General features: G+C 37.2%; 1 protein-coding gene across 5 annotated transcripts in view; it reads right to left on the bottom strand.

The window, feature by feature from the left end:
* The window catches only part of EXOC6B (exocyst complex component 6B), a 498,452-nt gene that overhangs the window by 294,464 nt on the left and 176,206 nt on the right, over positions 1-27,782 (bottom strand). For all 5 annotated transcript variants that reach the window (XM_040993234.1, XM_040993232.1, XM_040993230.1 and 2 more), the window contains exon 7: positions 13,224-13,400. In XM_040993234.1, the coding sequence (XP_040849168.1) occupies positions 13,224-13,400 (177 nt within the window). The remainder of the gene's footprint in view (positions 1-13,223; positions 13,401-27,782) is intronic.

Raw genomic sequence — 27,782 nt, 5'->3', positions numbered from 1 at the left:
CACTCTGTAAGCATACAAAACAAACCTTTATGTTAATCTCATGATTGGTGATAAAGCACTCAAGATCCTACACCATGACCCAAGAATAATTTTACTTCCAAAAATAAAAAAGTCGACAAGCACAAGCATTGCAAATTACTGATGAAAATATTTTACAGACAGATGGGCACCATGAGGTGAAAAGAAGGAGTAAGTTTAAAAATCATAAAAACTGTAACTTTAGACACTCATCTTCATTTTAATAAAAAAGTGATCACTAAGCTTTCTTGTCTGAAATGACCACATCATTAAAGCATCTTTGCAGCCTCCCTCTGTGATTGCAAAAGCGACGATATGCAGAAAATTTATCTTGCCAGAAAACCAGAACCTATTTTGTCTTGCCAAAAAAACAGAAATTTCTTTCATCTTGCCACAAAACCAGACTATACTACTAAGCAGAACACAATTCCAAAAGCAGAACAAAAAAATGTTTAAAAAATTGTATTTATGAAAATATTAACCAACAAACAAAACTGCCCTGAATTTAAAACAATTTTAAGTTTGATCTGTATAGGAAATGAAATTTTTAATTCAGAATTTATATTGTAAATTCATTCTTACAAATCTATAATTATAAAAATATCCAAAAATTTTCTTACTCAATTTGGAATACAATATTAAATCATAAGTATTTATACTGTTCTTCACCAGATGATTGGCTTTGTTTTTCCTCAGAGCTATAATTTCACTCAAAGAAAAACTGTAGCCATGGTCAGACAGAGCCATGGCCCTTTCACATGTCAAGTCCTTCCTTATAAAATGTTAATTTTCCTGGAAATCGTTAGAGACTAAGCTAACAGGGGCACTTACAGAAAGATATGTGGTTACTAATCAGTTTAAGACCGAGCAAACTAAAAAAGCAGATAAAGTTTCTGAGGTGGCAAAGGTCTTTTTTTCTGCCATCTTCAACAAATATTTATGACCCAACCTATTCTCTGTGAGGCTGCTGTGGCATCCCTCTATCAGCTTCCAGAGGTTTACGGGGTCCTGGCCTGTAAGCTGGACTGCTTCTTAGCCTCTGGAAACATCATCCTGTTAAGTCTCCCTAAGCCCTTGACTGCCTGCTCTACTGAAATCTAGGCAAATGATTAAAGAGCAAGACTGGCCTTCAGCTCCTGGTCTTTACCTTCACCCCCAACACAACAAACTGAGCAGTCATTTTTCCTCCACGCTCCCCTCTGTGAGGAACACTAGGAATGGACACTGAGACAAGCCCAGAGGAGTGCTGTGAGGATAGAGGTATGTAAAGTATGCACTGACTCATGCTGCTCTGAGCAGGCTGTGTTTTCTCTGCCGCACTAATGAAAAAGAATCACATTGGCGGAAAGGCAAAAAACAGAAGAGCAACATACACTGTACGTGAAGGAATGCTACACGTTGGGAAGGACAAGAAATGAGCTTTCAAAAAAATCTAAATAAATGGGAGCGGGAAAGGGACCCAGAACAAAGGGCAGCTTTTCCCGACTCACAGAAATAGGTTTGTTTAAGGTCCACATTTTGCTCTCCATTTAAAATACTTACTCTCTGTCAAATCTGTCTTCATACTTCTTCCCTCCTTTACCCCTCCGTCCCCTCAAGTTGCAAAGAATGATTCAAACAGGTTTAGGTTTCAGCTGGGGCAAAGGGAGGGGTCCAAGGACACTTTCCTAAGCTAACAATGACTGTCCCTAATGGTTTCTGTCTCCTAACAAAAGCCATGACTCCTTCTTTATCAGCTTCATCTAATTTTTCCTTTCCAAAGTAAATAACACAGCCCTTGCATTTTACACATGTCCAATTTGACAAATCATTATCGACTGAGACTATAACTGATAAGAGATAACTTTGTGGTAGGACCTTGTCATTTCCTCTCATAAGGGCTTTCTTACTGAGATACAGAAACATGATTAAAATAGTTAAACATTTCCTCTGCCTGGCAGTCAGGAACTCAAGACATTAAGATACTGGAGTCAGTATTTTTTCTAGAAGTTCAAATAGATCTGTGAAGATACCAACAACAGCCACCAAACAGTACATAGAAGATTATTTGGCCTTTTAAACTAATTGTTTTCCTTAAGAATTCACATGAAATAATTTCATCACCAAGGACAGCAGCTGCATAATTCCCCGTATAGTCTCGGAATAGATAGCATTAAAGTCTTTTGCCAGCTCAGACTTTGCTGCTTTTGTGGAGGATACATATTAAGTAAGATTTTAGATTTATTAAGTAAGAAAACAGTTCCTCAGGATATTTACCTAAATGATCGATAACTTGAAAACACTTTTCAGTAGTGGATAATAGTAAACTAGTAGCAGAATAATGGAGTGGCGTGCTCCAACTTGAAGAGATGAATTTCACCAAGCTAACTATTCTGCTCTGTAATTGCACGCACGTACCCATAAGAGATCAGGTATCCACTGAACATCAACACATATGATTAATCTGTTTATCATAATATAATGACTGGGAATCTAGATGACAAATATCAACAACATTAATCAAAGTAATACTTCCTAACGTTTGTCTGTGGAGTATTGTTGAATGGCATTTACAGACAATATAAAAATGTCAGCTCATATAAGAAGTTAAAATATGGAAGACTGAAAAAGGACTCTGAAGGGAAATTACAACGTAAGGACAAATTTATAAACAGAAATGAGTAAATGCACACCAAAAGTAGTTTTATGAGTCTCTAAAATCATATTTATTGGAAAATATTAATGACTCAAAGTAGATTTGGGAGTATTAGACAATCAGGAAAAGAAAAATGAATATTTCTGATTATGATATTTTTAAAAAGCTAGAATGAACCTTTCATGCTATCTTTTCCTTAATACATTTCCATACAATTCAAATGGTGTCTCTGAAAGTGGAAGAGAAATGGTTAATTTCTTTCATAAAGTATAAGAAAAATGTTTTCACAAATCGAAGAAAAATTTTTGATGTCAAAATAAATGATGTCACTCAAATTTTAACATTTTTCTAATTCCTTTCACCAAAAAAGAAATCCAAGGTGGCAATTGATGATACTAATTAGCTTTAAAAGACCTACAAGTGAAAGAAGGCAGGGGGAAGAAAATAATGTATGCAGGTTAGGACCTGATAATTCTAACTGCTTTACTGCTGAAAAAGCATATCCTTAGAAAAAGGGAAACGAATACAATAGAGGAGATGTTTACCTCTCTCCACCAAGCAGGGAGGTTACTATGATAGATTTATCCATGCTGCTGATAAATATAGCACATGAGAAGAAATGCATTAACTCACTCTAGCCCTGCTGCTCACATACCTACCCGACAAGACCTGTCCATACACACAAACTCCCTTTCTCTTCCTTTCTCTCTCTCTCTCTCTCTCTCTCTCACACACACACACACACACTCACAATTTTCCACTCACTATTTGTTTTCCTCTTACTTAGCCTTTCAAACAGATGGATCATCCAAAATGAAGATGATGATAGAGGTTTGTGAGGAATTTAGGTATGTTTTACACTAAGTACTTGAGCCATTTCTCCACCTTGAAAATACTTCTGACTACCACTTTACCCAAAACAATTTCTCAGTATTATTAAATGAATGCAAGGACTTAGTGCCCATTTCTGAACATTAGTTGGATCTCAAAGTCATTAAAATGTACCAGGCATTTTTCTGAAAACAGCAAACAACAAATGATTAGCTGAAGGGGCAGGCAATATCATTGCATTTAGAGGGTCAATTGTGACAGCCCATATTATGGCTGGAATCCAGGAAATACCTGGCATACATTTTTCACCACTGTGCTTTTCCAAACTACTTTGCTTCCAAAAATTCAGAAAAAAAAAAAAAGAAGAACAAAATCCATTTGTACATAAGCTTTCATGGAACTAGACTAAACACCACAGACACACCAACAAACTAGAGGACCTAAGTGAATAGAATTAGCAAAATTGATTTTCTTAAGAATATCCTATATAGAGACCTATCCTAAAAGGACCAAATTTTGCTAGACAATCTCACAAATTATTAGAGTTCTCTTTAACAAATTCCTCAACGGATCACCATATATTTTAAGTAATTGCAGTGAGCAGAAGAAAATTATGAGACAATGGGGGAAAAAAGGAAAAAAATAACCTAGGGCCAAAATCAAAGGGTAGTCCACAGTTCCTTAAGAATTTTCAGTTTGGGCTGGTTTGTTGGGAATTGGGTTAAGCCATGGCCTATAGAACTAGCATCACATCTAATCACAAGTTTGAGCTCCAGATGCTCCACCATTGAAACAAAATCTCAACTAGACATTATTGCATTCTTTTTATTACAAGTTTTATTTATTTATTTGGGAAAATAAAGGCATTGGGGCAGGCAATAGGATAACAGAGAAAGTGAAGAGAGAGATCTTGCTTCCACTAATTCACTCCCCAAATGATTGCAACAGCCAAAGGACAAGACCAAGTGGAAGCCATTTGGGTCTCCCACGTGAGTGGTATGAGCCCAAGATTCCAGGTTATCCACTGTCTTTCCAGGCAGATTAGTAGGGAACTGGGATCAGAAGAGCAAGTAGCTCCAAAATAGTGCTCATATTGGATGCAGCATCACAGGTAGTGGTCTCGCCAGCCATGTCATAATGCCAGCCCTAAGCTGGTCGTTATCTACCAATAGATTTGCCAGATGCTAACGCACTGTAAAGTCTTAGGCAGCAAAGTCAATCTAGCACTAAATAAAGCATGAAAAACAAAAGGTTGGGGAAGAGGATCATCTTCAGGTGATTTAAAGTAGACAGAAGAAAAGTGCCACCATAATATAAAGAACTTGCACCTCTGCTACTTAAAGAACTTGTAACATCTGAAGAAGAAAATAAAATTACTGGAAAAGATCAGCAAAAGTCATGAGTGGATAGCTTACTGGAAAAATGGATATGCAGTGGTACTAAAACTCATAAGAGATTCCACTTTATCTATAATAAAAAGGATGCAAATTAAATTTACAGAGATATCACTGTTCATCTGGTAAAAATTCAAAAACATCAAAAACTTCATTTACAGAAAGCTGCAAGGAAATAAGCATCCCATACAGCCTGGAGGTTAGGGAGAGATATATTAGACAGTGATCCCTCAATGGAGAATTTGATGTTATCCCACAAAAATATACATGAATTTATCCCTTCTTTCAAGAGTCCTGCTCCTTGAAAATCTAGCTCCAATTATACGAGAAAAGAAAAACTCTTAAATTTCTTCAGGTTTTTTGATTATTTTTTGAAAATTTATTTGTTCTATGTGCAATAGAATTCACTATTTCTATGGACCAATTTTTTATATTCTGACAAGTATGTACAAAATAACACCAAAATCAAAATAAAAAGAAACATTTTACTACCACAAAGAAGATTCCCTTAGGCTTCTTCTTAGTCAGACTGTTCATCTGGCAGGTACTGATCTATTCTCCATCCCTACAGATTTGTTTTCCCAGGAGCCTCCTATAAATAGACCCCAAAAATAAGTAGCTTATGAATCTGGCCTCTTTTATGCAGTATAATGCTGTTGAGATTGTGATTGGTCCATGTGGTTTGCTCTATTTGTAGCTCATTTTCCATGTCAGTGTGTCATTCTAATCATGAATTCTAATCATGTGATGGTAACATCATTCATTGAAACACATTTTGGTTGTTTTAGCAATGGCAATATGTGAACAGGCTCAGGTTTTTGAGTGAACATACTTTTGGAATACCTGAGATTGGGATTTCTAGGTCATATGACAACTTTATGGTCAACCTTGTAACAAACTGTCAAACTGCTTTCCAAAGACACTATATCATGTCACATTTTCACATCAATAAATAAGAGTTCCAACTCTCTTCCATCCTTGTCTACATCTTCAAAACTTAACTTTTTTAGCTATTCTAATAGCTGTGCAGGTAAAAACCTATTTTTATGCTCAGGCAACAAACTGTTGAATATAAAACTACTGCCAAGACAATAAGTGATTAAATCATGATCCAAATTGGAATACAATTAAAAGATTTCTATTAACTGATATGGAATGATTTTCAGATGTGGTTTTTTCTTACTCACTTTAGAAAATCACTACTGTCTAGGCACGATAGAGCACATGATTCAGAAGGCAATCGAGGACTTCTGCAATCACTAGGTAACAAATTGTAAGAGAATATGACAGTGGCATGATCTGAAAGTATCACTCTACAAATCACTTAACTATAAAGTGAGGACCTTACCTTCCTACATTAAAAGAATCTAACAGACACAGTCTTAACTAATTACATACTTCCTGGTAAAATGTAATAAAAAATAGTGTAATGTTGCCTTTGTAATATTGCTGGTAAAATGACTAACTTTAATCTAATTTAGTCATATGGTGACATAACAAGAAGTGCCTAAACAGAGAAGTATTAATAAGACTAAACAAATCTCAAAATTCAATACAATATATAATTGTCCAGATGTGTCTAGAGGAAGAAAAAAAGAAAACGTTTGCTACAAATGACAATATTAGAACAATAGTATATACAACATTAGGATAATACAATATACAACATTGTATATGAATTGTACATATAAAGTAGAAAGTTGACAACCATTTTTTCATGTGGGCCAAGAAGTTCAAAAGCTGTTTCTGGCTCAAGGGCTGCCAATCTTCAACCTCTAGTTTCTGGAAGATAAAATTCTAATGACATTCATTTTACTTTAGCTTCCTAACAAATAATCAATATCTGCTACCTTTCTGTCAACATAGAAAGTCTAGCAATAAACATTTTGAAATCTGAGGCAAATCTTGTAATAATTATACTACAAATAATCTAGTAATAATTCTTGTCATTCTTTCGTGATGAGAAAATGGATGCTTAGAAAAATTACATGATTTGTCACAATAGCACAAAGGCAGCAGAATTTGTACCTTGTTAACAAAAGTCTTATTTGTGTACTTTCCATTCACCCTGTGATACAGAATAAATTGCATCTCCCAGAATTCATATATTGAAGTCCTAATCCCCATTGCAACTGTACTTAACGTTACATGAGGTCATAAAGGTAGGGCACTAATCTTAAAGAATCAGGGTGGTCCTTATAAGAAACAGAAGAAAGACATTAAGGAAATGTACACAAAGACAAAAGATCAAGTGAGGACACAGCCACTAGACAGTCACCTGCAAGTCCATGAGAGGGGCTCAGGAGAAACAACCCCTGCTGAACCTCTTCTTCAGAATTATGAGAACATAAAGCTCTGCTGGTGAAGTCATTCATTATATATTATGTTCTTATGACAGCAACTAAATATCTCTTGTCACCTCAAAATCAGTACTACATCACAGACACAGACATCAAGACACCCTCCAAGGCTTCTTATTGCATGGTATTTGTATGTAAATTACCAATTTCCTCCTGTTAGGACCACATTTCAAAAGAGGCACTAAAATCTGGAGAGCTAAACCTAACATGAATCATTTAGTCAGCATATATTTGATCAGTGCTATGAAGGATACTAATATTAAGAAAATTACAAACGTCCAGTTTGTAATGTTTGTCACAGGTATGTCACCAGTAAAGTATTCTAAGAATGCAGAAGTGTAAAGAAGCCTATCAGCGAAAAAAAAGACCTATTTTCTCAAACTGTTTCTTAGTATTGCTTGATATCAACAGTTAATCCACATAAATATACATTACCAAAACCTACACCAGCATGTATTTCCCCTTTATGCAAACACAAAAGCACATAATCGTAATGTCATGCTAGTAACTATCATAGAGTGATAACATGGACTGTATCAAGTACTCAAACAAGCACATGATATGCGATAAATCATTTTTTAATTCTCATGATCATCCTACCCTCATTAGATGTCATTGTTCCACTCTCACAAGTCATGTATGATCTTGAGAGACTCTTTATCTTTTTTATTTTACCTTTATCTTAAATATCTCAAAAATTACATTTCTATCAATCTATGATATAAATGCATTCTCAACCTAAAATTTCACTACTTCAAAAGCATTAAGCCCTCTCCAGATACAAACACTTGCACATCGTAGAGGGTGATAGAAAATTCAAACCAAACTTCCTAAATCATACTGAAAATCACCTGAACTAAGCTGTCACCCAAAAATGACTAAATATCTATAGCTATATATAATTCAGTATTAACATATAATTTAGGGGAGAAAAAAGACCTTAGTTTAACGTGACTCCTTCACTAACTTAGCCAAACATAGAAATATGGAGACAGTTTTACTACAGAATACTTTCTTTGCAACACTTCTCAACAATCACTAGGAGAGTGACTCTGGAGGAGAGGTGGCGCTCTCATTCCATGAGCTGCTTCAACTGTGTAAGTTGGTTTTTTATTCAGGATAACAACTGACTACTGGAACATAATTGTCACTTACCTAAACTATTAAGTTTTTCCCATTTCTAAAAGAAATGTCATTTTAGTTTAATAATGCATTAACTATCTGTGTACAATGTGCAAAGGCTGTGATCCCCTATGTACCCATTTCAATATTCTAATGAAGTATGGCATAATAAATAGTTTAACAATATCATTCAACTCAAAGATTGCATTACATATTCTTGCATAGGACAAGTTCTCAGAAGAAGAGAATGCTTAAACTAAAGTATTTAACTGAAAAACTAGTAATTCTTATAAGCAAGAGATTTTAGAAAGTAAACTATATCCTTCTCTTCAAATATTACACTTATTTCCAGAAAAAAATTAAATCATTCCAATGGCAAATCAATAGGCGTCCCAATCATTCATGGGATTATTTATTTTTGCACAAAAAAAAGATCCCCCAAGATCTTCTAAAATCTTGCAACTCCTGTGGTGTCATCTTCATCTAGGATTTTGTTTAAAATGCAGCCTCTCAGATTCATCTGCCTGTAGAATGGAAATCTGCATTTTAATACTTTTCCCACCTAATACCTATGTATATTAAAATTCATGAAGAACTGCTCTATATATGGGTTCTCTGGCTGGGTCATGGGGTGACAAAGATTTCATGAATACCTTGAAATGTATGTACATCTTACTGGAAAGACTCCATATAATTTTCATCAAACTTTTATATATTACCACAAACAGATGAATAATCACTATCCTACGGTATTGTATGCCAGAGCTAGCATACTCACAGATTCAAAGTCATAGTATTCCAAAAACTATTTTGTTCTCAAAGAGGTCTGTTGAAGAATGACAAGAATGAAGGTCAGAACGTCACAGTGGGTCACGAAAGACCTTATCTGAAGAATTTATTCACACCATGCAAGAACTATGCCAAGAAACCAGTTTGGAGACATCTAAATAAATAATTCTCTACATGAGGTTTGAGATTAAGAATGTGCACTTGAAGAAGATTCAAACTGAGAAGTAAATAAACATAAGGTAGCATTTTTTAAGATAGGATGCCATTACATGACAGGGAAGTGATGAATTCTTGTTGTAAGAGTCCAATCAGCATAACTCTAGTATGAATTGTTTGATCTGGGATATGGGATTTTAGTTATGGGATATGGGAAGATAGTTAAAAATACTAACTTCCAAATACATTCTTACAATATTTTATCTATTAGGAAACCCCAATATACTTTACAACTCTCATTTTTTATTATCTTCTCTGAATCTCACAGGACAAAGCAAACAAGCACGGCACAAAACTTTAAAAGATTAAGGTTTTCAGTGAGCTAGTGATAAACATGGTTCCTACTCATTCAGTTCTCGATGCTATATAAGACCTGCATACACACTTCATTCCTTGATCACATCATCAAATATACACTCTACAAAGTCTTTTTTTTCTCTAGAAGATTCTCAATGAAATATAAGAACTGCTTATGCATTTATCCCTTGATCTTATCATCCTACACACAATGTTCAGGGTATGTATCATTCAGAGGAAAAAAATAAATATAGTTTCTGTTTCCATAAGTGACAGTGTTTGATAATTTTCATTTTCTTGATGGCTACTCAAATTATAAATAAATCAGTCTTTCCTCAGATTGAAGTTTTCCTGTGTTACCACTGTAACCAGTTGTTTGTGATGAGAATAACAGCTGACAGTCTCTAGGGTGGATCCATGTCCTAACATACCAATCATTCCAGGCAGGAAGGGAGAATGCTAGAGAATATTCCGGGGGATCAAATCCTCTCTGCCCCTGCTATCACCAACAGTGACCAGGCCACCGGTTGGATCTTTTGTTCCAAAATGGTGCATCAGACAGCACTTGAAAGACTTTTCTTGGCTCTAATGATTATTAAGAATTCTCATTATCCAAGGACAGTATAAATTAGGAAGAGATTCTCAAGTACTGTTAACTGTTACTGTGCCCCTTTTGTATAATAAATACATCCTAGTAAAGTACATACTTTAGCTCAAAATGATAAGCATAATCATTCACTTAGATTGCAGAAATGTGTCCCCTTAACAATGATAAACCATTTTACAGGATATAATACACTTTCTACATGTTAACAGTTTCTCAGATATTTAACTAAACTTAGATGCTAATACTGAGACATATAATCAATTTGTTTGCTGTTCAGTCTAAGTTTAAACTGTACTAACTTGATCTGCTTTTTGATTAAAAAAATGATCATTAGGAGATGCACAATGACAGTAGAGATACATAATAGAAGTCAGCAAGGAAAAAATCAAAAAAACAACAAAAAAATTAGCATTCTTGATCATCTTTTGCAGAGCGGGCATGTTTGCAATCCTACAGAGCATAATCTACTGTCTTACCAGCTGAAGATATTAGGTTCTAGATAACAATGCTAAGAGAAAATAAGCTACTTATGGTATAATTATAATGCCTCTTCAGTTATACTGGGTACCAAAATAATAAAACGTATTTTCATTTACCCATTTTAATGAGATCATTAATAAGATAAGATCCCTGGTTAATGATACAGTAGTCACATTTGTCCAACTGAAAATCAAAGCTCTGTTTTTCTAGTGACAATTTTTAGCTTCTTGGAGATGGGAATGGATTTTAAATTATCTTTGCAGGAAAGTAGTTTAGAAACTATCTTATACTGACATGATAATCATCTTCACGATAAGAGCATTCTGTGCAAAGACTTAGGATAGTACAGGGAATATAATATATTGTACTGAAGATTCATTTGTCTGCCAAGACATATCCTTAAAAAATATTGGTGATTTTTTTCAGTATATTCAATTAATAAGAAGACAGCATTTCTTTGGAATATATGTAATAAGCTAATATCTTTACGTTTGCTTTCATTGCATTCATTTTTTAAGTGGACAATCAAACTATTAGCAAAAAAAAAAGTAAAACAGAAAAAAAAGATACTAGGTTCAACACATTAAACAATTTACCTAAGATTGCAAAGTAAGTTAGTGACCAGTTTGGGGGCACAGTTTTGGGGGGCAGAGAAGAACAACAACGGTAGTCAAGCTACAAGGACAACAACAGAGGAGATCCAGTAAACTCAGGTTTAACTGAAGAAAGGAAATCAAAACAAGGGGACAAGTACAGGTTACTGAGTAAAACAGAACACTAACTACAACAGTACTGAACACAGGAGTAAATGATTCTGCATGCATGTCAGGGGCCATTTTAAACAAATGACATGACTATTAATATTTTTGAACAAAATGGCAGAGCCAGGATTTTAATAGCATCTGTATGATGTCAAATCTCATGTTTCTATAAACTACACTCAAAAAAAGAAACAAATGAAAAAAATAACTAATTCAGTGTAGGTAAACACCAACTATTCAGGAAAGGAACATTTTAATGGAAAATATCAGATATCACACAACTTTATTTTCAAAACTACATTTAATATGCTTCCAACAACAAAGAAGCATTTTTTATTTATTTATTTTTTTTTTTATTATTGTTGCTTACATTGTATTATGTAGTACAGCTCCATAGGCGCTGGGGATTCCCCCCACCCCTCCCACACCCCTCCCCCCATGGTGGATTCCTCCACCTTGTTGCATAACCATAGATCAAGTTCAGTTGAGATTCATTGCTTGCAAACACATGCCTAGCATAAAGTTCCGTGTCCTATTGTCCAGATAAGTTCAGTGGCCTCTTGGGGAGACCTTCTATGGAAGAAGCATTTTTTAAAATATACTAGTTAAGCTACTTTATCTTATCACTGCCTGATATAAACACGCAATCTAGGGGGGAATACATATGTCACAAAATTTCCAGATATTGTATAATCACTGATACACTTACATCCTCAGGAGCTAGACAGTCCCCTTCCTGCGATATTTTAATGCTTTTCAATCTAAACCTCTACTAAAGGTGATGAAAACTGCTTCTTCACTCCTTACATATTTCAAAAATATTTTTCACTTCATGTCTTTAGGTCAGATAAACTATATACTTTCCTAAGGTATATCGAGGTCGTATAAAATTTTTAAAAAGATTTGTTTATTTATTGGAAAGACAGATATACAGAGAGGAGGAGAGACAGAGAAGATCCTCCATCCTACAGTTCACTCTCCAAGCAGCCGCAACGGCCGATGCTAGGCCAATCTGAAGCCAGGAGCCAGAACCTCTTCCAGGTCTCCCACATGCGGGTACAGGGTCCCAAAGCTTTGGGCCGTCCTTGACTGCTTTCCCAGGCCACAAGCAGGGAGCTGGATAGAAAGTGGAACTGCCGGGATTAGAATCAGCGACCATATGGGATCCCAGCATGTTCAAGGCGAGGACTTTTGATGCTAGGCCATGCCACTGGGCCTGAAAATACATTTTAAAAACTCTCAATTTTGGACAGGTTTTAGCCTCGCAGTCTAGATGCAGGTTAGGATGCCCACATTCAATTCTAGAATAGCTCAGCTAGAGAGCCAACTCTGGCTCCGGACTTCAGCTTTCTGATAATGTAGACTCTAGAAGGCTGCTGTGATGTGTTAAAAAATGGATTTTTACCATTCATATGAGATTGGATTGAGTTCCTGGCTTCCTGTTTCAGCCCAACCCAATCTCAGCCAGTGTGGAAATGTGCATTCCTACCTCTCAAACAAACAAAAATAAAAATTCTCCTGAAGAACCAGAATTTGAATGATCTTGGTGCATCTTTAGTTTCCTTAAAGTAGAGCCCATTTGTATTTGAAATGATACTTAATATCCAGGAAATCAAACAAACTATATTACACAGATAATTCATTCAGCACATCTCAAGCATATCAGCATAAAGCTCAAAACAGACAAGGCTTCCCATATCAAACATCAGTTACCTCTTCATCATCTTCTTCATCTTCAACATCCAGAATTCCTGAATCCTGTTCAGACTTGGGGCTGGTGCTTTCTATCTCTGTATCAAAGATTGTATATGCTTCTTTCTTAGATTTTCTCTTGCTACCTATTCTGGGTTGTTGCAAGATAACGTTATCCAGGTTTCTTTGTTGTTGGGCCTAGGATAAGAAAATGAGAGAAAGGGACATAGGAAAAAAAATTAAGTAAGCTTTCAACAAATTTAAACTGTTAAACAAATTGCTATATTAAAACACTATGATAAAATCACTAAATATATACATAAATATAAATTTTAACCCTAGAAACAGTTAAATATATTATTTCAAACCTGGAGGTAACCTATTTAGCTCCTTCTGCAAGTTATTACAGAAGAAAAGATAGTATCATCATAGTACTTTTCAGTTATAGCCACTAAATCATCACAAAATGAAATACACAATTTTTGCTTAAGTAGGCAGGCAGTACAAAGGACTCAAACCACAGTGGTTAAGGGAGAAAGGAATGGGAGTCCATACTTCATTTTATTTCATTGGAAATAACACATCAGTAAAATGTAGTCAGGAAGATGAACTATTTTCAGAGTGTGATTTGGACTAACAGTGTTCATACTCTGTGAAAAAGGGTTTTGCAAAAGGGTTTCTAGGGCTGGCACCATGGTGCTGCAGTTTAAGCTACCGTTTAGAGTGTCCAAGCTGCAGATTGGGATGTCAGCATCCCATTTTGGAGTCCTAGTTCTACTACCAATTGCTCCTGGCTGCTCCTCTTCCAATCCAACTCCCTGCTAATGCACTTGGGAAATCAGTTGAAAGTTGCCCAAGTACTTGGATCCCTGCCACCCATGTGGGAGACAAGACTGGAGATCCTGGCTCGTGGCTTTGTCCTGGCTGAGACCTGGCATTGCAGTCATTTGAAAAGTTAATCAGCTGATCTCTCTTCTTTTCTCTCTGATGCTCACCCTTTGAAATAGATAAATCTTTTTTCAAAAATGGTTTTTCTTCTGAACTTTTGTAGAAAGATAAGTATAATTCCCTTGTTCAAATAAAATAGAATGATATGATGATGTGGTTTCAGTAAACACAAAACAAGGCAATGTATGCATATTCAGACTAAACAATATAAGCATTAAACTACACAACTTTAGAACTCCAAGCAAACTGAGCAATACTCAGGAAACCAAGGCTAGAAGAAAAGGATCTGTTTGAGGTTAAAAGGTTGGTGAATGAGAAATCAGAAACCCAAAGTATGACCCTCTAAATTCTGGATCAATGCCACAAAGCATGAGAAAAAGGATTTCCCACATAAAAATTCTGAGATCCTGTCAGGGAGAAACCCTGACTGCCATGCAGCATTCCTGCAGACATGCAATGCACATTCACAGAATGAAAGTTGCAAGTAGTCTTGTTTTTAAAGAAACTGGCCCCACTTGTTTTAATCCAGCATATTCCAGACACATTTCCCAAAGGATCATTCCTTTTTTCATTTAAATGAAATTCTCAGTGTAGAAGGTTATCCTGGGGCACTTAACTGGAAAAGGTGCAAGGGTACAAATACCCCAGGTCTGCCTTGTAAGGCAAATTTCCTAATTGCGAGAGTTCACTGGACCACAAGAAAGCTCACTGTGACCATAAAGAGATAGCCATGACAAAACCACTCCTCAGATTATAGTCCTTGTTGCAGCTGCCAGCTTCTGCTCTGTCTGCATGCTGCTTTCTTGCAGTTTGTTCAATAAATCTAATTCTGCTCACTCACTCCAGCTGCTCTAGTGAATCCTTTCACCACCTGTGATACCAGCTTCCATTGGCTGCCTACTTAACATCTTGCCAACAAAGTCTGAGCTTGTAGCCTCTCAAAATATGATATTTTTCTCCTCAGAAATAAGAAATTTGTTTAGGAGGAAAAAGCAAGAGTTTTCAAAGCTTCTGAATAAGATTAAGAAATTCAAGATTGATATTAAACATGAGAAGTTAGTTCAAGCACTGATCTAGACAATTATAATAGGACAGAGGAAAAACTTGAGCTGTGTTAGCTAGTTTCTGCCAAGAAAATGAAGAGAATCTACATTCCAGAGATTTGAATCAATGGACAAACTTGTTTCTCTGCATATTACCCACTGATATTTTGACTTTACTTACAGAAAAACATGGCTTCAATAACAAAGGGAGATACAGAAGGCACCCAAAACATTTAATTTACATTTTTATATAAGGCACACATATCTTTCAAGCATTTAAGGCTCCATGTCAAACAAAATCTCTTTTCTATTCCTCTCAAAAATACTAGGTTATGCCCCCCCTTCAAATGCAAATAACACAAAGCTATCAAGGACTCTGAGAAAGCACAAAGTAAGGGAGACCAACTTAAAGTTTTCATTTTTATCCAAACAAGTCTTCAATTGGAAAGTTGATCACTCATTCCCTTAATACTGTCTTCGATCAGTCAAGTAAAACCAAAACCATTTGCAAGTCTTATTTTGATGAATCCCAAGTTAATTATTTTTCTTTCCCAATCAACAAGATGATTACCAAAGCAACCAATAGGAGCCATATTAAGAACGATTATTTAAGCTTGAAATGAAAAAATAATAAAAATAAATCTTTAAAAAAAAAAAAAGAAATGACCTAAGTCTAAAGGGAATCTTACAGAAGTGGTTTTAGATTTTCTATGATTTGATCTTTTTTTTTTTAAGCTGGCATCTGGTTTTTCTTCCAGCTTACACAAGAATACAAAGTAGCTTGTGTCAAATCCAAAAACCAAAACAGAATCCTATGCTAGAAATCAAAATGGCTAAGTTGTGTTCCAAAGCATCATGTTTTCACCAGACTCTAAAGACACACTCACGGTAAACCTACTAAGCAGGAATTGGCCAAAGTTGAAAACACCAAACTACAGACAGAATGATAAAATAAACGCTAAGATATTTCTACTACAGATACAAACTGAAATTACTGTGCATTCAAATTATGTGGTGGGAAGTGGTAAAGATGAAATATAAAGATAAAAATATTTGTATATAATATATAGAAAGATAAAAGCATATATATATATATATATGTAATGAAAATGTGACACTAAAGTTCCTGAAGGGGGAAGAAGTAGAAGTCCCTTTATTGACTTTTCCAGCATCATCAGCAACTCCATAGGGATCACTTAGCCTGTTGTTTCAAAGACAGTTTTATAAAAACACACCTAAGAAGGAGCCACCAATAAATGCTGAATGAACCAGACTAAGAGAATTATACTAAAGCACACATGTAGCAGCTACATTATACAAACAACTCTATATTTTTCCTCTCATTTGTTCACTCCTTTTGTAACATTTTTTATACAACTAACTACTTATTCATTAAGATTCCCCCACATATATTCTCTAATTTGTGAAAACACTGAAACTTAGCCCCCTCTTGGCTCCTGCTGCTCTCCCCACTCTCCCAAGGTCCAGCAGCCCATCTCCAGTCTCCTGTTAGTCCTATCACATTTCAACTCATTTCTAACACATCTACAATGGAACTCCCATTCTGCCCATCACAGTTCCTAGCAGTGACTGTAGCCAGGCTTCCTAAATTAGATCATTTATCACGCCAATTAGACAAGAAGGAGAATGGAAAGAAAACTAAAGAAGCGTAAATCAATTTTTTAAGATTTATTCATTTTTATTACAATGTCAGATACACAGAGAGGAGGAGAGACAGAGAGGAAGATCCTCCATCCTACAGTTCACTCTCCAAGCAGCCGCAATGGCCAGTGATGTGCCGATCCGGAGCCAGGAACCAGGAACCTCTTCCAGGTCTCCCATGCGGGTGCAGGGTCCCAAAGCTTTGGACTGTCCTTGACTGCTTTCCCAGGCCACAGGCAGGGAGCTGGATGGGAAGCGGGGCTGCCGGGATTAGAACCGGTGACCATATGGGATTCCAAGCATGTTCAAGGCGAGGACTTCAGATGCTACGCCACACCGCCAGGCCCAGAAATGTAAATCCAAATTTTAAAATCTCACTTGCATTTCATCACACTTGAAGTAGAATTCACTTTTCCAATGTATTTACCCAGTACATATATTTCACAGCAATGAGACTCTTTCTCCTAATATACTATTTTTCTAGTTGTGTTCGTTTATTGGGTCATTTCTCTCTCCCATGGCCTTTCCTTGCCTAAATCTGACACTTTGCTCAAAATTTAACTGAAATTCTTCTTTGTTTAAAAGACTTTCTTACTGTTCTAACTCCTACATGTAATGTTTCTACCCTATTCCTGAGTGTGTTTAATTGAGTGTCTACTTTGTGCCAAGCATTATGCATACTGAATACACAGAAAGAAGACAGAGAATTCCTAAACTTCGCTTTATTATAGGGAGAAGTTTAGTGAATCAGAAGTTGGAATTCAATGTAATTAGTATAAGAGTAGAAATAATGAACAGGCAACAATGAATGGACAAAAGAGAAAATCAGATCCACTTGGACAGATTTTAGGAAAGGCTTCACACAGGAACAGGTTCCAGACACTGCTCCTAAAAAAATAAGTGTGTTTTTCAAAGCACAAATTGAATGGGCAATTATTCAAAAATACATGAGAAAGGACCACATGTGAAAAAACAATATCCATCCAGAGAGTAATAGTAATTTTGTGTAATCAGAGCAAAGGTTATAAAAGATTGACAAGAGATAAAAATGCCATATAAAGCAGTCTCAAAGGTAGTTAGCAAGCAATGGTGGAAAAAAAATGTTTTTAAGTAAGTTAGAATAACAGGATCAACTTTATAACAGAACAATCCTCTGGGGGCAGAGCAGTGGCCACTTAGGAGACAGTAATGACTAGAAGCAGGCAAACCAACAGAGATCTAGAGCAGTCCAAAGAACAACTATCAGAAGCTGAATTAAGGTGGTAGCAGGTGTACAAGAAGCAAAAGCAGAGAAATCACCGGGCTGAATGCAGAAAGAAAAAACTCCAGAAAGAATTTTGATCTTGATGACTAGTCTGTGGTGTCTTTCTTAGTGAGAGAAAATAATAAGTGGACTCTAAGACACAGATGAATCAAGTAAATCTACTGGATATTGAGGTGAAAATGACATCAAAGCACCTCAAAATACAACTCTTCTCTCAGTATTAAAAAAAAAAGTCATGCTTTACAATTATGATTTCCCAAGTCCAGACATAATGATATAAACCAGAAACATCTGATAAATGTTTACTACGTACAGGCAACAAACAGAATGAATGAATTTTAAAGCGACCTCTAAAAGATATGGATTGTGCACTCTCCCATCTACTAAAAGGCGGTAGAGAATAAAGACAAAATTTCACACAATCTGGGCAGTTGACTTAAGGAGTCACTATTAACATTAACTCACAAAGTGTATCTACAATACATGGTGGAATGCAACTTCTAGCTTATGTAGCAGTTAAGACAGAGTTAAAACAACGAGAATGTGGGGCAGGTGTTTGGCACAGTGTTGAAAATGCTGCTTTGGGATGTATCCCTATGCCTGCTGGAGTGCCTGGTTTAAACCCCAACCCCACTTCCAAACCCAGCTTCCTGTTAATGTACACCTTGAGAGGCAGTGCATGATGGCTCCAATACTTGAATCCCGGCCACACTAGTGAGAGTCCAGCATTGAGTTCTAGACTCGATCAGATTGTCTCTAGTTGTTGTTGGCATTTGGGAATGGATGATCACTCTGTCTCTCTGGCTGCCTTTGTAGTACTCCAGTACTACTGCTACTACTAGTGATCAGCCCAATAGTGACCTCTAGTGGAACAGGGGAATATATACAAATGACCTTTAATGAAACTAGCTGAAAAGTTAAAGCTTTCAGTTTGAGGGTCTAACGTAATTATTGTACGGGGGTTTAAATAATATAGTTCCATAGCAGGGAAAATGTTTGCTAGAGTAGTATGGTATTTAAATATAAATTCTGCAACCTATTCTAGAATCTTTGGCAGGTTTATTTTTCTATAAAACACATTCATAATAAGATTAATAAAATGTACTTCAGTGCTGATATAATGATCACATGGGATAACATATGTGATGTCTTATAATTAAATCAAAAAGGAAACCATTCAAAACTATAAATTGCCCCTTTCCTGCCTCTGAAAAGGATATGGGAATCTTGTTTCATTGCTATCTCCTAAGAAGCATCTGAACCCTCAGCAATGTGTAGATACATAGCCAATAAAGGCCTCTAGCATTGCTACATATCATGATTCATATTTTGCATTTGTTTGCATGTCCAGCATTAGATGTCTGTCCAAGAAACCACTAGTCCTTCATGCAAATCCTGTTAGCCTCACCTCTTACTTCAGCTACATCAGCAACCAGTTCCAAATGGGCTTAGAGGTATCACTTGATGTAACCTAACACAGCTCAAAGGAGTACATCTCGTGTCTATTTTCATTTTTATATTTAGCAGTTTATAGTATTGAAGCATGATTTTTACTGAACTTGGCAAATTTTAGGATAGTCCAAACAGGCTTATAACTCTAACAAGGCATATGTTAACAATTGAGGCATAGAACAGTTTTAGGAGGGGTGTGCAGAGAAATCTTCAGTACCTTAGTGAGGAGTAACTAATTTTCATGTCCTACGTAGTAAGGTATATGTAAGTCCAAGCTGACACGAGACAGCTGAATAGTACCCTATAACCATTTTAAGGTGTATAGCAGCCAGTTATATATAAACTAAAATTGAAATGTCAATGAAGTATTCACAGGATATGGTTAAGAACTTGCATTTTCTAACATACTGGTCACTCAATACCATGCCAGTTAAATCCACAGTGTTGTAAATTGTTGCTGATGTTATGTTGTGGCCTTTCATTGGATGCGATGATATTCTGCCAGCTCTACTTTCAAACCAGGGATGGTCTCCCAAGGAAACTGTTGAATTTATCTGGACAGTAAGAGGCTGGACTCTATGCATAGTACATGCTCGCAATGAAGAATTCATGAATGGATATGAACTGTAATATTGCAACAATGTGAAGGAATCTACCATGCGAGGAGGGAATAGGGAGGGGTTGGAGAATCCCAGAGCCTATGAAACCGTGACATAAAACGAAATTTTAAAAAATACTGAAATGAATCTCACAGTCAGACTGAAATATATATATATATATATAATATCCTAAGAATTATCACTGTATAGCTGACGCACAGCTACTTTTGTTGTGTGTTCTCTCCTACTCATTTGGCATCTGTATGAACATTCAGAGGTTATCTTACCTAACATCGCACTCTATTTCTGTATAATGATTTCTTGTGCATATTTGACACCAACAAAGGAAATGCCAATATATCAATGTATTACCTGTCATATTTTATAGAATAATTACTTGTACTTAGAGGAAGTAATGCATTGTATATTTTGTTGATAAAAATTAACTATTAGTATGATTCTTGAATATAGTTATCTTAATTGATGTGGGTTTTGTTAGCAAAAAAAGGATATTGGTTATTTGTATTTTAGTGATTACACATGACATAAAAGTATGTAATCCACAGTGCATTAATAAGGACATAGGTTAAGATTTTAAGAAACATGCTATTTCACAGGAGGATATCTCAACACATTCTCAAATAAGAATAGAAATAAATGTCTTCAACCAGAGGGAAAAAAAGGGAGTACATCTCTATAGTCCCTGGGCATGAGGTTTTCCTGACACTTCTACTGGATAGCACTCATGAGGCAAAATCTAAAGGTGAAGCAACCCTTGGAAAGGAGCTGTCATAAATGCACTTCCCCATTTTATTCATCTGGGTCCTGGTTTCAAATCAACTCAGCTTTAGCCATTGTGGCTATTCGGGGATTGAGCCAGTGGTTGGGAGATCTTTCTGTCTCTCCTCTCTATACGTCTACCTTTCCAGTAAAAATCAACATTCTTTAATTTTTAAAAATAAGTGAACAAATTTTAATCAAAAACCAAGCCATCAGAATTTTCAATATGGACTATTTACAAATGTGATTTTTATATACCTTATCTTTATATCAAAGATGCTGGAAATGCTTTAAACAAAAAAGCAAACTATGCTGCTCTTTTGTAATGGCTGACTATTAAGCAGAGTTTATAACAGCTAATATTCTCTTTGCGCTTCTAATTGCTGCATGTTTTGTGAGTTCTGGTAATGAATCAAGTCTCACAAGTTTATTTATAAGATCTTCCAAAATGAAGACATATACTCAAAATATTACCAAAAAAACCCCAGGTTTTTTAAGTAAGAAAAAAAGAACACAAATAATAAAAAATGACATCAAAAATGTCTCAAGGCCAGGCACCCATTTGAGATCATATGGAGATCATAGCATATCTCTTATTGCTATGTGTAAAACTAGACATTTATACAAGCTTCTGTTTCCAGTATTAACTTAAAAGCCAGGTGTTAAGATATTAAAGGTTCCTATCCATCCTCCTAATAAGATTCAATTTTGTTACCATAGTAGGTATCTAGTTCAATAAGAATAATCAAGTTTACAATCATAATGTGTAAAGCAGAGGGTCTGTAAATAATTTTAAAAGTAGAAATGTCATAATGTAGCAAGTGAAAAGGAATCTAAATGCCTACTAATAGGGAGTTGGATTGGGGGAAAAATAGGAAATTAAACAATTAAATATGAGGAAACATTGTTCAGTTTTAAAAATCAAGTCATTTAGCTTCATGAAGAACTGTCCTCGTTAAATTTTTGAAAGGCAAGATATAATTTGCATATACAAAATAATCAAAATCTTATAAAAGCAGACATTATAGACAATTATAACAAACACTTCTGGAAAAATGGAACTAGATGATTTAGACAAAACAAAATGAATGAAACATAAAACTAACTCTGTTAAAGGGGTCACACAGTTAATAAATTAGAACTTTTATCAAACATCTAAGAAAGAGAAGTGACACGGCAATTTGTAGCCATTTCTCCTTTGAGGAAATTTGCCAATATCAGAGTGGTGAAGATGGAATGGATCACGCTTTTGTCAATGCTAAATGGTTATAAAACAGAAACAAAAGTCAAGTTCCATCAGGGAGTGAATGTTCTAGGTATACCCATCATTTTGAATTGGAACCCTGGACAGCTGCATTCTATTACAAACAGTACATAAGGATTACACTGGTCCCTGAAGGAACTCATGTTGATCATGAAACTGGATTAAGGACAGCTTAAAAAGTACTAATGGCCCCAGCTTCTTAGAATAATACTATTCAGTGGTGCCAAATAAAAGCAAACACCACACCTCTCTCAGCAAAGATACCATTATACTAGACTGCAATGGTTTCAACAAACTATTTTGAAATCAAAGTCCTAGTAAGGGCCCTGTCTACTGCCCAGGAAAACTCTGTGAAGCTGATCCTTTGACAAAAGAAAGGTTTTATTGCAATTTTTCTCAAGAAAGCAGAAGAAACAGGCTTCAAACTCCTTCCATGACTGAGTGTAGATAAAAGGTTAATAGATCCAATAAGAGAAACCTGGGATGCAGAAATGCCCAGCAACCCAGTTCCTGATGGGAGCCACATGTGGCATATTCCCTGCCCTACACATGCTTAGGTTGGGCCACATGTGGCTCCCGACTCTGGGTTCCCTTTGCACAACTGTGGCCACATATTTCTAAAAAAGCAAGGAATGTCAAAATATAATCAGGTCCATTGTTAAGCAGAGAAACTTTCCGGAAAAAAAATGAAGAAGCATAACAGGTTTCTATGTTTGGGATGTCAAGAAGAAACCCACCAAAGGGGCACTCCAATATCAGTGCTGTGCTATCATTCTATAATAATACACATTTGGTCTTCATCTCTATTGCCTGGTACAGTTCTAGACACTGTAACTTTCCTGACTGACTGAGGTAATAAAAATATCTTGTTACAATTTTGGCCTTTATTCCAGTTCCCAGCACGAAATGCCTTAAAATCCTTACAATTTGAGTGATTGATAGGAGTTAACAAGCCCCTTTCAATCTCAGTAGGATTGTGCTATTAAGGTGACTATTGGAAGTTGGGGACTGCTTACCCAAAGAATCAACCATGGGAACAGAGAACCAAATTGTCAGCACTTGGGCCTGGCGCTGTACCTAGCAGCTCCACTTCCCATCCAGCTCCCTACTTATGGCCTGGGAAAGCAGTCAAGGACAGCCCAAAGCTTTGGGACCCTGTACCTGTGTGGGATACCTGGAGGAAGTTCCTGGTCCCTGGCTTTGGATCAGTGCAGCACCGGCTGTTCTGGCCACTTGGGGAGTGAATTATAGGATGGAAAATCTTCCTCTCTGTATCTCCTCCTCTGTGTATATCTGACTTTCCAATGAAAATAAATAAATCTTCAAATTGTCAGCACTGGGAGTCCATCTTTGATTTGGAAGCAAAGATACACACTGCATTGTATCTTCACATTCGGACATTATGATACAGAGGAAATCAGTTTGGGGGCTGGTTGGGGAAGGAAGAAAAGAAATCTCAGAGTCTATGGAACTGGACTATAAAATAATAAATACTTTTTTTTAATTGTAGGCACTACCCCACAAATTGAGGCCAATCAATAGCCAAAGACTTAATAAATCATACCTATGTTTAGATAACAATCTAAACAGAGTTTGGTGAACATAACAAGATGCTAAATTCGCGATACTGTCTTGCCCTACGAGAATCTTACACTGAACTGCTCCCGGCCTGTATTGATAAACTCTTTTACCAGTAAGTATTTTCCTGAGTTTGGCACATAATTGGGCAAATTAACAACCCTGATGAGTGATCACAAGGGCCCTTGGTTTGAATAAAAGTGCACACAAATGTATACACCCAAGAGACTTGTTCTGTGTTAACTACAGAAGCCAGATATCCAGAACCATGAACTACAGTGACTTATTTATAAACCATCCAGCCTCAAGTGTTCTGTTATAGCAAGAGAAAACAGACTACAATAATAATTTAACTCATTATATTAATAGGCTAAATATGAAAACTGAATCACCTCAATACACATTGAGAAAGCAACTGATAAAATTCAAAACCACTGAAGGCATCTGTGGACTTAACCAGCAGATGAGAGCTTTCTCTAAGTGCTTATCTGTCTTGGTCTCTCTCCACATTTCTCAAAATTTTTGTAACATTTAAAACATAAAGCAAACTACAAAGGGAATTTCCTCAAACTAATAAAGGGCTTCTTTTTTTTTAAGATGTATTATTTATTTATTGGAAAGTCAGATATACAGAGAGGAGAAGAGACAGAGAGGAAGATCTTCTGTCTGATAATTCACTCCCCAAGTGGCCAGAACAGCCGGTGCTGCACTGATCCAAAGCCAGGAACCAGGAACTTCCTCCAGGTATCCCACACAGGTACAGGGTCCCAAAGCTTTGGGCTGTCCTTGACTGCTTTCCCAGGCCATAAGTAGGGAGCTGGATGGGAAGTGGAGCTGCTGGGATTAGAACCGGCACCCATATGGGATCCCGGCGTGTTCAAGGTGAGGACTTTAGCTGCTAGGCCACGCTGCCAGGCCCAGGGCTGCTGCTGCTTCTTTTTTTTTTTAAGACTTATTTTATTTTTTATATGGAAAGGCGGATATACAGAGAGGAGAGACAGAGAGGAAGATCTTCTGTCTGATGATTCACTCCCCAAGTGAGCGCAATGGCCGATGCTATGCCAGTCCGAAGCCAGGAACCTCTTCCAGGTCTCCCACGCGGGTGCAGGGTCCCAAAGCCTTGGGCTGTCCTCGACTGCTTTCCCAGGCCACAGGCAGAGAGCTGGATGGGAAGTGGAGCTGCTGGGATTAGAACCGGCGGCCATATGGGATCCCGGGAGTGCAAGGTGAGGACCTTAACCACTGCGCCCAGGGCTTCTTCTTTAAATAGCTCACAACACCTTTAAGGAATAGGGGAAGGGGAAGGGGAAGGAAGGGAAGGGGAAAGGAAAAGGGAAAGGGAAAGGGGAAGGGGAAGGGGAAGGGGAAGGGGACGGGGACGGGGACGGGGAAGGGGAAGGAAAGGAAAGGAAAGGAAAGGAAAGGAAAGGAAAGGAAAGGAAAGGAAAGGAAAGGAAAGGAAAGGAAAGGAAAGGAAAGGAAAGGAAAAGGAAGGCAGGCACCTAAATGTGTGTGTTTGGTATAGGGAAAAAGCAAAGACAACTTTTCATATCAGTCCTATTCATTACTATATTGGATGTTACAAACAGAATGAAAATGCAAAAGCAGAACAAGCATCTGATATAGTGATCAATACGCCCCTTTGGAATGTATATATTACATATTGCAATATCTGGGCTTCAATGTGGGCTATATTCTTATTTTGGTTTCCAACTAATGCACACATGGGAAACAGAAGGTGCAGACTCCAGTGGATGGACCCATACCACCCATGTAACTTGGACTGAGTTCCTAGATGCTGGTTTCACCCTGGCAATTCTGGTTGCTAAGGGCATTTAAGGAATAAACAGTGAACCAGATTTTTTTTTTCTCTCTCTCTCTCTCTCCCCTTCCCCTAACCGCCTGCTCAGACTTTCAAATAAATAGATAACCATCTTTAAAAGCAAAAACCAAAAGTCATCTACAGACTGGGAGGTGCAGAGACTTTCTTTGCAGACAACATAATTATTTGTCCAGAAAAACCATACAAAATTGGAGAAAAGAACTACGAGAAATGCTAACTGCCAAGAACTGTTGAAAGAAATCAATGACTAAAACATGAGGAAATATATAATTACAATATATGAGAAAGTTTCTTACTCCTAAGGTTTTGATTTCACAAATTTGACCTATAGATGCAATAAATTCTCAATAAAAGTCCAAGTGCAGGTTTTGTTTTTTTTTTTTTTTGCAGAAATCGGTATGCTGTTTTTTAAATTCATTAAAATGTAAATAATACAGAATGGCCAAAATACTGTTACAGCAAAATGACACGGGAGATGTTTTATGACTTGATATCAGAATTTATTTTAAAACTACTAAGATTAAATGCTACATACTCCTGAAAAATGGGACAAAAAAGAATACAGAAACAAACCAACCAAATACATGAGCAATTGTCACTCAGTAATTAGGTAGGAAGAGAAAAACAGTAACTGTTCCCAGAGCATTGTCAGATACCATGTTAACCTGGTGATCAAGGTTTGTAATATTTATTAATAGGACACATCAAGGATAGACCATTTCTGTGGTACCCATTCTTAACAGTGCATAGTCTCTGATTATGAGCAAAACCTCAAACACAAACAAGAGTATTCTACAAAATATTGGTATTCAAGGTCATGAAGGAAAGTAAAGAGAAGTGTCATATGTCAAAGAATTTGAAGGAGATATGACAATAACTAAAAACAACATGCGACACTTAGATCCTAAAAAGAGAAAGAGAGAATTAGAGGCACCCCAACTGTAGCAACTGGCTAGGTTGCATTGTACCTAGGCAAGTGTTACACTGTGGAGTGAAGAGCAGCCAGTAAATGGTAGGCCTGGTTAAGGCCAAATTTGTGGTAACTATACCAGTATGCCAGCATAGTTGCTTATTCTTTTTCTTTCTTTCTCTTCCTTCTTGTTTTGAAAAGATAAGTGAGGAAGGCAGGGAACTCCATCCCTACACCCAGGCCAGGATTTGGGATTAGGGTGAGCTGTTGCAAATTCCCCAGAGAAGGAAGTTTGAGGATACAGTGCAGTGGGAGCATCTGAGGGCATGTTTGACGGGGAAGAAATGACTTCTGGGTTCTTCCACAGACCAGGCCACTGCACTCACAAATAGGCAAGGGAGCTGAGATGGAGTGATTTAGACTGGGGAAACTGGAGGACATGTTTGGGCCAGGCCAAGGAACCTGCCCAATAGGAGACCTGGGCTGGGCTAAATAGCATCCTCTGCTGCCCACTGGGGCAGCAAAAGTTGGAGCTGGGGGGCATGCCTGGTTGGGTTAGGCTGCAGTCCCACCAATGAGTGTTAGAGCAGTGGTGGGCCATGTTAGCCTAGATTGTAGCATCTACCAGAATGCAAGAGAACTGGATTTGCAGGCAGATTCTGCAGGGGAAATGTGAACTCATCCCTGCGGGACTGCAGCACCCACAGATTTATGTGGAGAGCTGCAGGGCAGGTCCAAGCCAGGCAGGACGACAGAACTCACCTGACAGAACCCACCTGACACTTGGCGAAACAGGGGCTGGGAGGAGGTGAGATGGGGCCAGGCTATAGCACCTGCCTGTATAGGCAAAGGCTGGGACTGAGGGCATACCATGCCAAACAGTGCCACTATCTCCACTCATGTGAGATCTAGGGCTAGGAGCAAACATGGTAGGGGAACTTGGGAAACTCCCCTACTATGCCACAGCTCCCAATGGAGAACACAAGAGACAGAGCTGGGGGCAGGCCAGGCCAGATGAGGCTGCAGCATTCAGCATTTGTGTGCACTGGGTCTGGGGACAAGCTGGGCTGGGACAAGCCTCAGCACCCACTGGCATGCAAAAGAGATAGGATAGAGTGTGGATAGCACCTGGTTGGGCTAGTCTGTAACATTTGCCAGCAAGAGCTGAGACTACAGGTGGGCCATGCCAGGCTTGTCAAAGCACCTGCCAGCACATTCATTAACTGGAGCTAGGAGC

This window comes from Ochotona curzoniae, unplaced genomic scaffold (genome assembly GCF_017591425.1).
Source record: "Ochotona curzoniae isolate NIBS_2020 unplaced genomic scaffold, NIBS_Ocur_1.0 contig_883, whole genome shotgun sequence".
Taxonomy (NCBI): domain Eukaryota; kingdom Metazoa; phylum Chordata; class Mammalia; order Lagomorpha; family Ochotonidae; genus Ochotona; species Ochotona curzoniae.
Note: the sequence above shows the minus strand (reverse complement) of the source record. Positions and strands in the feature narration are given on the sequence as shown.